This window comes from Cherax quadricarinatus, chromosome 20, assembly GCF_038502225.1.
Source record: "Cherax quadricarinatus isolate ZL_2023a chromosome 20, ASM3850222v1, whole genome shotgun sequence".
Lineage (NCBI taxonomy): Eukaryota > Metazoa > Arthropoda > Malacostraca > Decapoda > Parastacidae > Cherax > Cherax quadricarinatus.
Window position 1 is genome coordinate 10003819 of NC_091311.1, and position 19359 is coordinate 10023177.

Below are 19359 nucleotides of genomic sequence, written 5' to 3' on the forward strand. Positions count from 1 at the left end.
ATGGCAATTGTTCCAAGAATCTGGTCTTAGTGGCTCTGCAGAAACACTGAAATTCTGATGCCAATTTAATGAAGCCATCTCGAGTTGCCAGCAAAATGAAAGTGAAAAATTGTAGTAAGAAAAAGGAAATCGGGCAACTTTGTAACAAAGTACAAAATTAGAATGTGATAAATGGTTTTGAAAACCGACGGCTTTGAAAACCATTTATTACATCTGTCAGACACTGCAACATCATGGGATCTTGATAAAAGGAATTTTTCAATAATTGTCCAACCTTTGGACGAAGACCTACTTCGACTAGTGGATGGTTTCACTGTGATCCCGCCTCCTCCTGCTTCCACTCACCTGACTACAGTATAAAAGCCACTTCTACGGCTATATGCTGTACTTTCTGCAATACTGGTGGACTGAACACACCGACTCCAGGCTGAGGGACTGATTACCTCAAACTCCTCTTCTCCTTACACCTTTCTGCTTTGTACTGGACTGATGAAGCTAAAGTGTGGCGAAACGTTTCTTCAGTAAAGATTCCCATATGTTGCGTAAGTGTCTCAGTCTTCAAAATCAGAATGGGTTATACACCCTCTCATCTAAACTAACCTTTCTGACCCATCGTGCGAGACGGTGGGTGGAGGGCTTGCGGTAGTGAATGTTGAGAACGATGATTGTAACTATGACGCTGAGGCCTACTAGCAGCATAGTGAAGAGCAGGTACTTGCCGAGAAGCGGCATGGCCAGCGAGGTGGAGGGCATGATCTCTGAGATGAGCAGGAAGAACATGGTCTGGGAGAGGAGGATGCTGATACAGAGTGCTACCTTCTCCCCGGAGTAGGCTGGCAGGTAAAACACCAGCACCGACAAGTACTCTAGGCTCACACACGGGATAATCAGGTTTACAGTGTAGAAAAGAGTCTTTCTCCTCAGTGTGATGTTGAAATAGATATCTGGATGGGGCGAGAGAAACTTTAGTAACTTAGAATATTCATGTTAGACTTTAAGTTGGTCTGGCTGCTAACTAGCACACAAAAATAATTCATAAATGATTTATTAATAATAATTTAGATGTAGAATGTAAGTAAATGATAAAAGTCATGCCATGTTACTATAAAAGAGCCAGAAATATACAGGATTAATTTGATCACAATGAAGTAAAGAAGATTTTTTTTTTTTACATTTTATGAGAGATTTCTAATCGTTAATGTAGAAATTTGCATTGCACACACAGTTTAAATCCACGCTGATGTTATGTGTCAATAAAATCAGCGTTCCTTCAACACAAGGGCAATAAGGACTGTTATCCTGGGTGTAAAGGGGAGCAAGGAGTAGAACAAATACAGCTGAATGACTTTGAAATATATTTTCCTTCACCAAGAGCAATAGTAATTATTTACAATTATGTACACTATATACAATTAAAAATGTATGTGTTCAACACGGTTTAGTCAAAGGCAAAGACACAGCCTGGAGACAGAATGGACAACCGTGCTCAACCAGCTCTAGAATGGAAATGACAATGGTGGACAGGAGGGTGGTGACCACAACACCTCCTCAATTGCCAGACCCACCTACTCATTGGCTGAACCTTGGTATTGATCAGACGATGCGGCCCCATCATTCAACCCTTAGTACTGGTTTGCTGGTGGGGGAGATAGCCTTTCAATGAGGGTGTGTACATGCGCCGAATAAAGGTTACGTTCTCTTGGCATGCCACAGTTGCTAAGAATGTAGATAAATAATTCACAGAACCGACAAGTTGATAAATTAGACACATGAGCAACAAAGAACAAAAAGGCACAATACCGTGACTGGAACAATACACAAATATCCCACACACAGGAAAGAGAAAAACAACATTTCGGTCCGACTTGGACCATTGACGAAGACAACGTTTCGGTCCAAGTCGAACCGAAAACTCACCGTAAGCCCCTCTCTCCTATGTGTGGGTTATTTGTGTACATGTGTAACACTTAGGTATATTTACTGAGGAAACGTTTCGCCACACAGTGTGTTCATCAGTCCAATACGAAGAAGAATGGTGAAGATCTGAAGGAGTTTGAGGTAATCAGTCCCTTAGCCAGGAGTAGATGTAATCAGTCCAGCAATCTTGACAAGAATACATCATATGCACAATGAAGTGTTGCGCATGTGTCTAATTAATCAACTTTTGCTATGAAATTGGTGTGTTATGTATCCAGAGCTTAAGTAAAATTTACCTATTTTCTTAAACTTTAAATGCTGGCCAATCTCTATTCACGACGGAAAGTTTGGATTGATTTTGGACTTTCCAGGTCCAAATTTGCATTTTTATTGGGAAAAGTGGGAAAATTGATATACCGCATTTTTCGGCATATAAGGCCTGTTTTTTACCCCCATAGAAAGTCTTGGAAAATCGCCCTGCGCCTTATATGCTGAAGGTCAGGGTCAAGGGTAGGCTTTGGGTTACGCTAAAGCGTAAAGCGTAACCCAAAGTAACGTAATGTAATGTTAGTAAACGTTGTTTAGTAACATTACGTTACAACTGTTTGCAAACACCGTCTGATAAGTTTTATATGCTCGTGCGCCTTATATGCTGGAAAATATGGTGCTAGTTTTAATGCTTTAATTTCTGTGAGTTTCATCTGACTGACTTGACCTCTTCTATGACGAAAAGTAAATAATGAAATCTTTGAGCGGCAGAAAACTTAATAAGCTGATGTGTTTTAGAGGATATTGGTCACTCTGAGACGTTAAGAGAATAACTGTTCAGTTTTGCTTCAAAATTTGTGTTTCTGAGTAGAAACTGAATTATATTTGTACTGTGTTTGTCCTAATTTGCCATTTTCTCTGAAGAAACTAGTATATTAGTTTCCACAATAACTTGTAAATAGCTCTTCTGATTCGCTTCACATTAAAAACTCAAATTTTAACAGCATTAGACACTACAAGGTAAAGTGGGCTGGGGTTATGCAATACATGGATATCTTTCTCTGATCGAAATACATCTAGTTCAGTGATTTTATACTTGTTTTTTTAATTTTATAAAAAAAATTCTGGATACAGAAATAACAAAGGAAGCACCACCAACATTTTTAACCCTTAGTAGAAGCATTTAAAAGGACCTGAATCGTAGACTGGTACAGTGCTCGGTGACACTCAAAATCTGAACAAGATTAAAGATTAAAGCATTTCACATATAACCCGGACACAGGAGAATGAAACTTTTTCGGACGTTATCCTGTGTGACGAATGGCCCAAGTCGGGCCGGTATGCCGTCAAAAGTTTCATTCTTCTGTTTGCGGGTTATTTGTGTATTGTTTCAGTTCTTTGTTTTATCTTCAAGCGAAAAGTATATTTGCTATTATACCATCAAATAAGAATGAAAATGAAGAGAAAAGCCGCTCGCTGCGGGAGAGTTGCAAACAGCAAACACCATTGAAAATAAAATACCAGACACACTACTGACACACTAACTGACTTGTCAGACATCACATTATAAGTGTTGTTCAGATGTGTTCCCATAGATGAGCTGAAGAGAGTGCGAAGACAAACAAAAGCCTTTTATTAACTCTATTTTGTAACAAAATATCTAGTGAAAGACACAAAACTTGTTCTTCATAAGAAAATGAAAACAAACAGGAAATGCATGACGTATTGTAAAGATTCTAAAATTTGATACTAGAGTATGATGAACCATTTAAAGTACTAAGTAATTCGATAACACAAAGCTCTTCAAAACTCTTCAGTAAAATTAGCATTACAAGTAGAAGTAACATTCTCTGTACAGGCATTCAACTCTGCCACAAGCAGCCCTGTGCAGGAATAATTCCGACGAAGAAGAGTTCTCTAATAAAAAGATGCATAAACACTTTGCAATATGTGGATTAATCTCTGTATTACATAAGAATTTGCTATGGTCCTGAACCTTGGCCTTAGTTCAAAGATTTTCCGGGACGATAGGCTGACACCGCGCTAGGCCACAGAACAACTTATAGACAACAGTAATGGTAGCTGCAGTAAAGTCCAAACACTACTTTAAAATATATATATATACGTATTTAAATTCAGGGGTGTAGCTGCTGGGAAGCATTCTTCTTCTTGATTCGCCGGTATTCTCCCGGCCCGGGCCTTTTCCAGATGGTGGCCCGGCCTTGGCTCCCTGTCTCGGGAGTATCAGACTAATTTCTGCTATGGGAGGAGGTACAGGTACTTGCTCATCGTTGGGACCAACTGTCCTCAGGCCTAGCCACATTCCCCACCCTCACGGGGCTCGTAGGGAGAAACTAGGCCTCTCTGATCTGCCATCCCCGCCCCAAGGGTCTAATGGGAAATGGCAGTCTTGTGAGCTACAAGCTGCGGGTCAGGCACCTACCCTGCCTTAGAAGGGCTGGGCATGGTGTCCATCCCTGGGAAGCAACTATTCTATTCTATTCTATTCTATTTGATTCGCCGGTATGGTAGCCCGGCCCGGGTCTCTTCCATTTTGGTGACCCGGCATTGGCTCCCCGGGTAGGGAAGTGACGTTTATCGTTACTTGCACCTGCGTGGCAGGTCTTCAGCAGGAAGGGAAGGGGGTACCTCACCAACCCTATGGCCAGATGACGTACCAAACGTTAGTGTGCACTGACAGTGGCTGGTGTGCAGTGCAATGGAGGCCCAAAGCAGGCCCTCGGAGCAACTTCAGCGGGGGGCGGATGACGTGCAAGGACTGGAAGTAAGGTTTCCAAGTCACTGACAGCTAAGTACACAAGATGTGCTGCCTCATCCTCTCAGGCCTGCCCTACCGGGGTCATTGGGAAGTGTCTACGGCGAAGGGGCATCGTAGCCGGGCAGTCTAACAGGTAGTGCACCAAGGGCTGCGGAACCATTCGGTCACAATGGGCACAGAGCTCCTCTCGTGCCCGTTCAACAATCCGCGCAGTGGTGGGATACCCTAAGCGTAGGCGGTGGATATGCACCCTCAGTTCCCTGGACTGTGTCCGAATACTTGGAGGGGGCACCCTGTGGGTCGCCCTGACATACCAACAGAGGCTCTGTGAATCCCCAGGGTCAGGGAACGGGCGCCTGGCTGCACCGGCAGCCCACAGCGCAATCTGGCTGAGGCTGATGGAGATCGCAGCACGTGGCTGTGCCTCGAGGGTTGCAGTCCTAGCAGCCTCATCTGCAGCATCATTGCCAGGGATACCCACATGGCTCGGAATCCAGTTGATGGTAGCCCTGCGACCCTGGGTCATGAGAGTCTGCAGGTCACCCCGGATGGATGTGATTAAGTGTATGTTGTCCTTTGGCTCTCTGTGCATAAGCGCTTGGATCGCTGCCTTGGAATCAACGTGGATGATGGGGGGATGCTGATGGTCTGCAAGAGCATGCTGCAGAGCTTGTTGGATGGCAAAGAGTTCAGCCTGGAGGATGGTGCAATGGTCTGGGAGGCGCCAACCTGCTGTCAGATTGCTGTTGAACATCCCAGCAGCTGTGCGGCCTGCCACTGGGTCTCTGGAGCCATCGGTGTAATATAGCACACACCCTGGGCCTTCCGCACCCACAATGCTAGCCAAGGCAAGGTGGTTCAGAATGTCCCGGGTGCAATGCCTCTTGCTGTCTGGTAGGGTTGCCCAGCGCACCGCAAACAGCTCTGGTGCCCAAGGGGGTGGCACCGTGTAGTTCGCTGCCAGTCTGTCGCAGCCTCCCGCCTGGAGCAATGTCATGGGCAAGAGCTTCTGTGTGGCATCTGCTACCGACCACATCCATCGGCGGCCGGGATGCAGTGGAATGACCTGTCCCTGGCGGACCCGTAAATCTCTCATCAGTTTGTCAGCCCCTGGGAGTCGGAGATACTTTGCAATCCTCCTGGCAGCTACCAGTTGGATCCTGTCTTCAAGAGGCTGTAGCTGCACCTCAAGGTTCAGAGCCACTGCATTGGCCCACCTAGGACCCCCCAGCATGGCCCGTACAGCTGTGTTCTGGATGACACAGAGGGATTTGATGTTTATGGGTCTGGCGTGAACCAGAGCAAGTGCCCCATAGTCAACGAGGGAACGTATTGCCTGGATGTAGAACAACCTCATGACCTCGAGGCTGGCCCCAACCCTAGGGTTAGCCATGACAGTCAATGCCCTGACCCTCTGCAGAGCCCTCTCTTTAATGTGGCGCACATGTTTCTGGAAGGTGAGGTGCCTGTCAATGTAGATGCCAAGGTACCTATAACTGTGAACCCACTCCAGGTCGATGCCCAGGACCCGCAGCCTCTGACTGGGCACCTTGGTGCGAAGGATCATGGCTTTGGATTTTGCCGCAGATATCTTGAGCCCCAAGTGACGGCAGGTGGAAGCCAGCAGTGGGAAGCAACGGTCACCTTTCTCCTCCCGTTAGAATTTTGAAAAAAAAAGAAAAATCCTAGCATGTCTTTATGGCAGTGTATGTAATGTTGGCAGGTTAGCATAAGAAATTAACCTAGCACAATATACTATTTCATGGATATATTAAACTATTTAAGCTTAAAAATGAGGTCCACAACCCATGATCTTAAAGAACATAAAGGCACAGTACCGTGACTGAAACAATACACAAATAACCCGCACATAGGAGAGAGAAGCTTACGACGACGTTTCGGTCAGACTTGGACTATTTTTAAGTCACACTAACCCAAAAGATGGTAGGTATAATGTATGTCATGAAACAGGACAAGTGTTTCATGACTTGGACATTAATCATATGATGACCCACAGCTTGAGCTTCAGGTCATCTGACCGAGGACCTCCGCTGGCTGACCGGTAATGGTAATGATTATCACCATTAAAACACTAAGAGTGAGGGAGCCAGTATACATAGGCGAGGGGGGCAGGAACAGGACCAAGAGACGAAGAAAAAGTAGTGGTAGTGGAAGTAATAGCATAAGTACCAATGATAACAGACAGAAGGGAGACTAGTTTTAGTGGCCTTAAATAATTTATAAATAACTAATAACTTATTTTAGACATATGTCCATTGAAAGCTTCTCCACTATACGGGATTCTTGTATGCTTCACCAAATATTTCATGCCAACGGTTTGGCTTGCAATATTATAGAGTGCGAAGAGAACCTCTTGCTATTATGGTCTTAAATATTTAGGCAGAATGTAACTAATCTTTCTCATTAAATAGGCGCGATATCTACCGTAACACCTGCTATTTTAGTTCATCCATCGTAGAGAAAGACAGTTATGTACAGTACAGGACGTTTATTAAAGGAAACGTTTGGCCACGAAGGACTGAAGAACTACTCGTGGCAAAACCTTTCCATTAAAAATTGTCCTAAACTGTACATAATTGTTCTTCCCACATTTTGACGGCATGACAATATTATTTCTCAGTCCATCCGTCATATAAACCTGGGTAACTGACAAAAACAAATTGGTCTGAAAAGACACGTGAGCAAACGCCAGGACATTTATATAAGAAAAAGTTTCGCTTTTGGCAACTCGACCGCTTCTAATGAAGATGTCCCAGTGTTCGTTCACGTGTGTGTTTTTTTTTAATAATTCCACCTGTTGCCATGTTCTCTCTGCCTGCCTGTTTGTCTGTCTGTCTGTCTCTCTCGTGAGATCCAGTTCTCACACTCACCAGGGAAGGGTTCAATGCAACAAGGGTAGAACTTTTCGTTCCTCTGCGCTGGCACACTCATGATGTCCCACTCGACTGATGGGTAATATTCACGCAGGTCGATGCCCACCTTAACTCTGTCTTCTCCATCGTGCTGGTCTAAGTGCTTTAAGTCGATCTGTGGAGAGAAAATTTTTGTATAATTATTGTATAATTATATTTATATATATATATATATATATATATATATATATATATATATATATATATATATATATATATATATATATATATATATATATATATATATATATATATATATATATATATATATATATATATATATATATATATATATATATATATATATATATATATATATATATATATATATATATATATATATATATATATATATATATATATATATATATATATATATATATATATATATATATATATATATATATATATATATATATATATATATATATATATATATATATATATATATATATATATATATATATATATATATATATATATATATATATATATATATATATATATATATCAACAATGTATCTCTTAAAATATACTTATTGGTAAAAAAGAATGAAAAGATGGGGTGGTAGAAAAGTGGAATATTCGAACGGCTTCAGGAAGAAATCCAAATATTCTTCCTTGAAGCCTTTTTATCAACTTCTCCGAGGCTATGGGTCCCACAATTTACACAAGAAATATATATATATATATATATATATATATATATCTTATATATATATATATATACTATATATATATATATATATATATATATATACATATATATATATATATATATATATATATATATATATATATATATATATATATATATATATATATATATATATATATATATATATATATATATATATATATATATATATATATATATATATATATATATATATATATATATATATATATATATATATATATATATATAAATTCAAGGATTATGTGGAGTAAAATAAAGATTGGATGTGAAAAGTGGGTTATAGTAAGCGTGTATGCACCTGTAGAAGAGAGAAGTGTAGAGGAGAGAGAGAGATTCTGGGAAATGTTGAATGAATGCGTGGGGAGTTTTGAATCAAGTGTGAGAGTAATGGTGGTTGGGGATTTCAATGCTAAAGTGGGTAAAAATGTTATGGAGGGAGTAGTAGGTAAATTTGGGGTGCCAGGGGTAAATGTAAATGGGGAGCCTTTAATTGAGCTATGTGTAGAAAGAAATTTGGTAATAAGTAATACATATTTTATGAAAAAGAGGATAAATAAATATACAAGGTATGATGTAGCACGTAATGAAAGTAGTTTGTTAGATTATGTATTGGTGGATAAAAGGGTGATGGGTAGGCTCCAGGATGTACATGTTTATAGAGGGGCAACTGATATATCGGATCATTATTTAGTTGTAGCTACAGTTAGAGTAAGAGGTAGATGGGAAAAGAGGAAGGTGGCAACAACAAGTAAGAGGGAGGTGAAAGTGTATAAACTAAGGGAGGAGGAAGTTCGGGCGAGATATAAGCGACTATTGGCAGAAAGGTGGGCTAGTGCAAAGATGAGTAGTGGGGGGGGGGAGGTTGAAGAGGGTTGGAATAGTTTTAAAAATGCAGTCTTAGAATGTGGGGCAGAAGTTTGTGGTTATAGGAGGGTGGGGGCAGGAGGAAAGAGGAGTGATTGGTGGAACGATGAAGTAAAGGGTGTGATAAAAGAGAAAAAGGTAGCTTACGAGAGGTTTTTACAAAGCAGAAGTGTTATAAGAAGAGCAGAGTATAAGGAGAGTAAAAGAAAGGTGAAGAGAGTGGTGAGAGAGTGCAAAAGGAGAGCAGATGAAAGAGTGGGAGAGGCACTGTCAAGAAATTTTAATGAAAATAAGAAAAAATTTTGGGGTGAGTTAAACAAGTTAAGAAAGCCTAGGGAAAGTATGGATTTGTCAGTTAAAAACAGAGTAGGGGAGTTAGTAGATGGGGAGAGGGAGGTATTAGGTAGATGGCGAGAATATTTTGAGGAACTTTTAAATGTTGAGGAAGAAAGGGAGGCGGTAATTTCATGCACTGGCCAGGGAGGTATACCATCTTTTAGGAGTGAAGAAGAGCAGAATGTAAGTGTGGTGGAGGTACGTGAGGCATTACGTAGAATGAAAGGGGGTAAAGCAGCTGGAACTGATGGGATCATGACAGAAATGTTAAAAGCAGGGGGGGATATAGTGTTGGAGTGGTTGGTACTTTTGTTTAATAAATGTATGAAAGAGGGGAAGGTACCTAGGGATTGGCGGAGAGCATGTATAGTCCCTTTATATAAAGGGAAAGGGGACAAAAGAGATTGTAAAAATTATAGAGGAATAAGTTTACTGAGTATACCAGGAAAAGTATACGGTAGGGTTATAATTGAAAGAATTAGAGGTAAGACAGAATGTAGAATTGCGGACGAGCAAGGAGGCTTCAAAGTGGGTAGGGGATGTGTAGATCAAGTGTTTACATGGAAGCATATATGTGAACAGTATTTAGATAAAGGTAGGGAAGTTTTTATTGCATTTATGGATTTAGAAAAGGCATATGATAGAGTGGATAGAGGAGCAATGTGGCAGATGTTGCAAGTATATGGAATAGGTGGTAAGTTACTAAATGATGTAAAGAGCTTTTATGAGGATAGTGAGGCTCAGGTTAGGGTGTGTAGAAGAGAGGGAGAATACTTCCCGGTAAAAGTAGGTCTTAGACAGGGATGTGTAATGTCACCATGGTTGTTTAATATATTTATAGATGGGGTTGTAAAAGAAGTAAATGCTAGGGTGTTCGGGAGAGGGGTGGGATTAAATTATGGGGAATCAAATTCAAAATGGGAATTGACACAGTTACTTTTTGCTGATGATACTGTGCTTATGGGAGATTCTAAAGAAAAATTGCAAAGGTTAGTGGATGAGTTTGAGAATGTGTGTAAAGGTAGAAAGTTGAAAGTGAACATAGAAAAGAGTAAGGTGATGAGGGTATCAAAGGATTTAGATAAAGAAAAATTGGATATCAAATTGGGGAGGAGGAGTATGGAAGAAGTGAATGTTTTCAGATACTTGGGAGTTGACGTGTCGGCGGATGGATTTATGAAGGATGAGGTTAATCATAGAATTGATGAGGGAAAAAAGGTGAGTGGTGCGTTGAGGTATATGTGGAGTCAAAAAACGTTATCTATGGAGGCAAAGAAGGGAATGTATGAAAGTATAGTAGTACCAACACTCTTATATGGATGTGAAGCTTGGGTGGTACATGCAGCAGCGAGGAGACGGTTGGAGGCAGTGGAGATGTCCTGTCTAAGGGCAATGTGTGGTGTAAATATTATTCAGAAAATTCGGAGTGTGGAAATTAGGAGGTGTGGAGTTAATAAAAGCATTAGTCAGAGGGCAGAAGAGGGGTTGTTGATGTGGTTTGGTCATTTAGAGAGAATGGATCAAAGTACAATGACATGGAAAGCATATAAATCTATAGGGGAAGGAAAGAGGGGTAGGGGTCGTCCTCGAAAGGGTTGGAAAGAGGGGATAAAGGAGGTTTTGTGGGCGAGGGGCTTGGACTTCCAGCAAGCGTGCATGAGCGTGTTAGATAGGAGTGAATGGAGACGAATGATACTTGGGACCTGACGATCTGTTGGAGTGTGAGCAGGGTAATATTTAGTGAAGGGATTCAGGGAAACCGGTTATTTTCATATAGTCGGACTTGAGTCCTGGAAATGGGAAGTACAATGCCTGCACTTTAAAGGAGGGGTTTGGGATATTGGCAGTTTGGAGGGATATGTTGTGTATCATTATACGTATATGCTTCTAAACTGTTGTATTCTGAGCACCTCTGCAAAAGCAGTGATAATGTGTGAGTGTGGTGAAAGTGTTGAATGATGATGAAAGTATTTTCTTTTTGGGGATTTTCTTTCTTTTTTGGGTCACCCTGCCTCGGTGGGAGACGACCGACTTGTTGAAATATATATATATATATATATATATATATATATATATATATATATATATATATATATATATATATATATATATATATATATATATATATATATATATATATATATATATATATATATATATATAATTATTATTATCACACTGGCCGATTCCCACCAAGGCAGGGTGGCCCGAAAAAGAAAAACTTTCACCATCATTCACTCCATCACTGTCTTGCCAAAGGTGCGCTTACACTACAGTTTTTAAACTGCAACATTAACACCCATCCTTCACAGTGCAGGCACTGTACTTCAAATCTCCAGGACTCAAGTCCGGCCTGCCGGTTTCCCTTAACCCATTCGTAAATGTTACTTTGCTCACACTAGAACAGCACGTCAAGTATTAAAAACCATTTGTCTCCATTCACTCCTATCAAACACGCTCACGCATGCCTGCTGGAAGTCCAAGCCTCTCGCACCCAAAACCTCCTTTACCCCCTCCCTCCAACCTATCCTAGGCCGACCCCTACTCCGCCTTCCTTCCACTACAGACTGATACATTCTTGAAGTCATTCTGTTTCGGTCAATTCTCTCTACATGTCCGAACCACCTCAACAACCCTTCCTCAGCCCTCTGGACAACAGTTTTGGTAATCTCGCACCTCCTCCTAACTTCCAAACTCTATATATATACATACATACATATATATATATATATATACATATATATATATATATATATATATATATATATATATATATATATATATATATATATATATATATATATATATATATATATATATATATATATATATATATATATATGCAATAAGATCACAGTAAACAGGTGATTTCAGAATATGCACATTATCAAGGATGAGGAAATATCCAAAATTTATGAAATAGGTAATGATTTAAAATACCCAAGAAATGTAATTGATAAATCTTTTGAAGTTGCTAGAAATACTTTTTACAATCCAAAAAGGGACAACCAGCCTTATTCAACTAAAAATATGTTGGTTCTCCCTTACCATGAAAACTTGGTTGATATGCCTTCTCTTCTTAAGACTTTTAATATTAAAGTTGTATTCAAAAATCTTGATACAGTAAAAAAACTTTTGATAAAGAATTCCCCCCAAAATGCTGATGGATGTGTCTATAAGATTCCTTGTAAAATTTGCGATAAAGTTTATTACGGTCAAACTGGTAAAAATCTCGAACTAAGATTAAAACAACATAAATATAGCATTAGAACTGGACAAGATTCTAATGCTCTATTTATTCATGTAAGAGATTTTAACCATCCAATTGATTTTCAAAAAGTTGAGAAAGTAGTATCAAGCAAGTCCATGGTCGACAGGAATATAATTGAATCTTGTTTCATAAAAAGCAGTTTTGACAATAATATGAATATTTCCTTTGGTTTATATAAATTAGATCTATTTATAATTAATAGAATTTGGGAAGAATTTAATAATACACTGGACAAATAATAATTTTAAAAATTTTCTTGGGTAGAATAGTTTATTGGTGGTTGTGCAAAGGACCTGTCCAGTTGGGCCGGCGCGCGTCAGGTGTTTAACCGTTGTGGGATCTGATAGTGAGGTGTTGGCCAGACCCCCTTATATACCTTCCTTGGATGCTTTACTTTCATAGTTCCTTGATAATGTGAGTAGTCACGAAAGCGCTTGGAATTTCTCTATTCTTTCAGAGTGGTTGTTTTGCATATTCTGAAATCACCTGTTTACTGTGATCTTATTGCATATATATATATATATATATATATATATATATATATATATATATATATATATATATATATATATACATCCTCACAAGATGTCTTACTATGCCAAGACTCACTCACTTCTTGAGGTGTGCACCCTCTTTTGACAACCCAACACTCGATGAATATGACCTACACCTGAGATCAACTTTTCAGAAGGCACTGAACCTGTCACTAGAGGATGAGCAATGGGATCAGGCAACCCTCCCAGTGCGACCGGGAGGTATAGGGGAGCGCAAAGTAACGCATGTTGCTTTACCTGCTTTTCTGTCTTCGTGTTTGGCTTCCAGTGCATTAGTCAAGAAGATAGTTCCCGATATCTTGAGAGACGTGGTAGGAGCTCAAGACCCCAGGTTTACTGAAGCAGCGATTCGGTGGGACACCCTTACAGACTCCTCCAGTAGACCAGCTCCTCCCACATAGCACAAACAGTCCCACTGGGACAAACCGATCATGGAAAAAATCGCCAACACAATGCTCTCCAATGCTTCAGGAAAGGACAAAGCTTGTCTCCTGGCAGTGAAGGCACCACACTCAGGAGATTTCCTGTTTGCTGTTCCCAATTCCTCCCTGGGCACACGTCTCGACCCACAGGCCATTCGGATTGATGTTGCTCTTCGCCTAGCCGCCTCCATCCTCACCGAACATAGGTGTATTTGCGGAAGGGCGACAGCTGATCAATTCGGACTTCATGGTCTCGTGTGTTACACAGCAGAAGGGAAGTGTGCAAGACATGAGGAGGTCAATGACATCATAAAGAGAAGCCTCGCCACAGCCTGTTGCCCAGCTCAACGGGAACCCCAAGTACAGAGGTCTGATGGAAGTCAAAAGCGTCCTGATGGAGCCTCTATGCTACCCTGGAAGGATGGAAAGCAGATTGCCTGGGAATACACCTGTGCTGCCACATTGGCAGACACCTACTTGCCATACTCCGTAGTGGAAGGGGGTGGAGCTGCCAGCCACAGGGAGACCCAGAAGATCCGAAAATATGAAGACCTTCCCCCTTGCTATAACTTCATTCCAATAGGGTCGGAGACCCTTGTAGCATGGGGAAAGTGTGCTCTAAAGTTCCTCAAAGAGCTGGGTGAAAAGCTCATCATAGAAACCAGTGACCACAGGGCGACCAGCTTCCTCTTTCAGAGACTCAGTGTTGCGATCCAGAGAGGAAATGCCTGCAGCATTCTGGGCACGCAGCCCACCGCAGGGAAGCTGGATGAAGTATTCGAGATGTAGCTCTGAGTTACCTATGTTGTTTTACTTTCTATTGTATTTTTGTGACTGTTTGGCCAATGTATTTTGTCTTTAAATAAAATATACTTGAAATATAGGGGTGTGGTAGGAGAAAATTCTCAAACAGCTTCAGGGAGAACCTTGAGTTTTCCCTGAAGCAAGTTTATTGTTTTCTCTGAGGATGAGGGGTCCCCAGAACAGTTCTAGAGGTGGTACCTCCCTATAATATATATATATATATATATATATATATATATATATATATATATATATATATATATATATATATATATATATATATATATATATATATATATATACATATATATATATATATATATATATATATATATATATATATATATATATATATATATATATATATATATATAAGTATATATATATATATATATATATATATATATATATATATAAGTATATATATATATATATATATATATATATATATATATATATATATATATATATACTATATATATATATATATATATATATATATATATATATATATATATATATATATATATATATATATATATATATATATATATATATATATATATATATACACATATAGTGAAATTTTTATTCCACTGTATAAGCCTGTAGTGTGTGCCAGTTTCATGCTTACATAAAGGTTGCGCAAAACATCATCTTTGGTTTCTCTCTATCACAGATGGCATCCTCATCGCCGAGTACAAGAAGTGCATCGGAGTGATGGTTTGTAGGGTGTCCCCTCGAGTTTTTCTCAACTGTCCAGCTTCCGAGGCGAGGTGATGTACTTCGCATGTCCCAATTTTTTCACCTGAAGCGGAACCAACTCTATCTTTTCGTCGTCTTGATCTATGTTCGGGTCTGGAACTAGGCTCGCAATAACTTGGACTTCCTCCAAACCCTTTGAGCGTATCCGGACAAAGAGATCACGAATGCTGCTGCCATCATCTTCCCACTCCATCTCTGGTATCTGATGGAGCAACTGGTTGGATTGGCGTTCTTCGACGAGAATGTTGAGATTGCGACAAAACGCAGATAGTGACCAACCTCAAATGGGAAAAGAAACCAGGGTGTCCCCGTTGCTCGCTAGGTGTCCCAGAGATCGGAGTCGGACTGGAGGAGTTCATGACTAAGAGGACCCTGAAGATGTTAAGCGTCATTGCTGAGCTGAGGAAGGTGAAGGAAAACTCTTCCTTCTTGAATGAAGACCCCGAAACTTGGGAGACGAGCACGACGTTCCTGGAAATGAAGTCTACGGGCTCTTTGAAGGTCATGAACGACGCAGCAGAAGGAGCTGTTTCCCTCGTTTAGACTTTCAACACATCGCTGACCAAGGACGAGGAGGAGAAGCAGTACTTTCTTCGCCTCGTGGCAGATCACTGTCGTCGCTTCCCTGCTCTAACCAAGGAGAGACTAATGAAGGAGGGTGATTGCTGAGTTTGAGAGGGACAGATTGAAGTCCCACCTTATTTTGTTATACAAGTAGGCACGAGGAAGCATTATTTCGAGCGAGCGAGCGCAGTAAGCAGAGAGACTTCTTACTGGCAGTTTTTGTGACAAATGATCGACCCGACACAACCCGACCCGACATGACCAGATACTTTTGAGAGGCTAATAGCTTTTTTCCCTATATAAGATAGAGACCTAATTCCTTTTGAATCTAATAGTCTCATGAAATAAATTACGTTATTAACTGTTTGTTTCGCAGAAATTTCTTGGGAACCCCCCAGAAAACCATGGTATTTGAGGTGTTTTGGGCCAAATTTCGATGTTTATTCAACTTGAGAAGCAAATTGCGTGAGATTTTCTGTTGTGACGCTATGTTTTCTTTACTGAATTCGAGAGAGAAAAGATGGGAGAATATGATTAAGAATTTACATTAACGTTTTTTTCAACTTTTAGTGGAAAAAAACAGCTGTTGAATACACTCATTTTCAGTGATTTTTCCGTTGAATACATCGTCCAGTGGCGAAGGTCCATCAAAACCAACAATTTCTCATCCAAGAATTCATGACAAACACGTTGCTTTATTTATGTCTCGTGGTTCCTCCTCTTCAATGTACATAAAATCACTCACTCGTTTAGCGCTCAACAAAGCGCAAAAAACTGGTTATTAATTCAGTCATTCTGCTTTAAGAGAAAATTTGAACTATGCTAAGCGAAAGAGGAACAAAATTTAAAATTTCTTCAGTTTCTCTTCTGTCGGTGAGAGACACCTTTTTGTACGACCCAGAAAATTGAACGAAATTTCCTGAAAATTGATCTGAATGTTACTTAGGGACAGTGTAGCATAATAAAACTTGTGGAGCGAACAATTTCTAAACTTTAGTTTTTTGGACCGGTCTAATACACACACACACACACACACACACACACACACACACACACACACACACACACACACACACACACACATTATTGTTACATTCGTATGCTTTCGATATGCTTCATCATATTACGGATATAATGTTTAAAATTATTTCCATATTATTCCTACTATTCTGAAAATGTATTGAGTAGCAGCAATCTTACGAGGAATGGCCCTGGAAGTACGAGGTAAGTTAATCTACCCGGATGAGTATAATTAATAAAATATATTAACTAATTATTTAAATGCCTCCTAATAGATGAATTTGATGCATAATAATAGAGTATTGGGTGATTAACATCTTGATATAATTCTAATTTCATTACGTTGATTAAGAAAGGATCTTAGCCTAAATATAGAAGCTGCAGAAAATAAACATGTTTTCTTGTTTTAGAAGATGTTGGGAGGACTGGAACGGCCATGAAAGAAAGACAGTGACTTGACATTGTGATATTGCGAGGAGAGAAACCAACTATCAAAACGTCGTTAAACCAGTTCCTCAGAAGTCGGCTGAAGAGCCAGACATCTGCGACATTATATTTCCATTATTGCTACAGAATTAGAAGATGAATGAAGATAATTTTCTTGGATTTAGAAGGAATTTCGTAGAGTTCCCACGTCAGCACCCAGATGCCTCTCAAATTCAGCGTAAGCTGCGTTTATTATTTCTAGAGTTCTATTGTTAATCAAATAGAAATAAAGGTGCTATAAAGGTGCTATTATGGGAGGAATTTCTCACATTTTCCATATACTCATAATACCAGAGTCCATGTTGATTTCTCAGTCATAGCTCCTGATGAGGCAGCCAACGAGTTCCTTATTACTGAGAAGCTCCTAACAAATTTGCCAAAGGGAATTTCAAGAACTGAGAGCTGAATGCAGCTGCTGTGCCTTTAAGATATGTATACTGATACCTCTAAATGAGGATAACTTGAGCAACTAAATATTTGGAAATGAAACAAGAGGAACTAGAGTATTTTTTTGCAATTAAGAAAAGGTACGTCATTAGCATGCACACCACAACGAGGTTATCACAAAACAAAAATACTGGAAAGTTTTTGAGGGTAACACTTATAAAACGGAAAGGTTATGAAAATAAACCAAAAAAACATAGTCGATGTTATCCTAATATCTGTTTTTTCCTCTAACAGAAAGATATATATGTAACATCGTGATAATAACATGAATCTTCTTAAATAAATAGTCAGATGGAAGCTTACACTTCAAAGGAGATGCCCCGATGAGAGGTGAAGAACTCTTGATCCAGGAAACTGGAGGTACTTGGACTAAACTTTATAACCTCCTCGCATGTGCTGTATGTACCTTACGTGTTAGAGCTTTCCATTTATTAAAATAATGAAGTGGTAATGATGATGATGATGATGATGATGATGATGATGATGATGATGATGATGATGATGATGATGATGATGATGATGATGATCATGATGATAATAATAATAATAATAATAATAATAATAATAATAATAATAATAATAATAATAATAATAATAATAAAAATAATAATAATAATACAATCATCATCATCAGCCTCCACAACATCAACATTAACAACAACAACAACAACAACAACTGGAATGATAACATACAGTGAATTACCATAACATAACCAGAACATCATAACTGTCATAACCAGAATATCATAACTGGCATAACCACAACATCATAACTGTCAAAACTGTCAAATCTTAAACACAGTGACGGAACCTGCTGGCTGAAACTAACATCACAGTTTAAGAGGGAAGTAAAGAACCCACCTGATACCCATCGTACGTCCAGGAGCCGAATTTCATGAAACAGTCCTGTTGGTCGAAGGGAAAGTAGCGGACATCAATGACACACGAGGACTTGAATATTGCAGGGGGCGACCAGGTGACGATGCCATTGTAGTGTAGGACGGCCTTGGTCATAGTAGTGATGATGTATTCCCCGTCAGCACTGGGTGATTGGTACGGGTGGCCGGGAGGAGGGTGAAAGAGAGAGAAGGGGAGAAAGAGAGAGAGAAAGTGTTAAGCATCAAGCGATATATAGAATACGTGTACAGCAGAAGCAGGGTACTCTTGGAAATACATGTGAATTTGTACCACTAGATACATAGAATATACAGCTAACCAACAAATAACTTAAAAATTAGGTCATCTATTTCCGTCACGGATTTTATTTAAAGTGGTATAACCGAAATAAAAAAAATCACACCATTTTACACACTAAATAGTCAAATCTGCACATACAGATATGAATTTCAGTCTTTACACTCACCGAGTTACGAGGCAACATTTCTGAACTTTAGAAATTACGCCACTGAGAGTTTGGGAAGCTATCAGAACCTTTCTAAGATGCTGGGAATTGGCTCAAGAGCATTGGTCATAGGGTAAATGAATATGTCAATTGTTCCAGGAATCTGT

At 39.4% G+C, this 19359-nt stretch overlaps 1 protein-coding gene across 1 annotated transcript in view; it reads right to left on the minus strand.

Annotated features, from left to right (window-relative positions):
- LOC128699909 (acetylcholine receptor subunit alpha-L1-like) overlaps positions 1-18892 on the minus strand; it is a 33138-nt gene extending 14246 nt beyond the window's left edge. The window contains 3 exon segments of the mRNA XM_070086881.1: positions 601-944; positions 7576-7732; positions 18712-18892. Of these exon segments, the coding sequence (XP_069942982.1) occupies positions 601-944; positions 7576-7732; positions 18712-18864 (654 nt within the window). The 5' untranslated portion in view covers positions 18865-18892.
- Between the last annotated feature and the right edge of the window lie 467 nt (positions 18893-19359).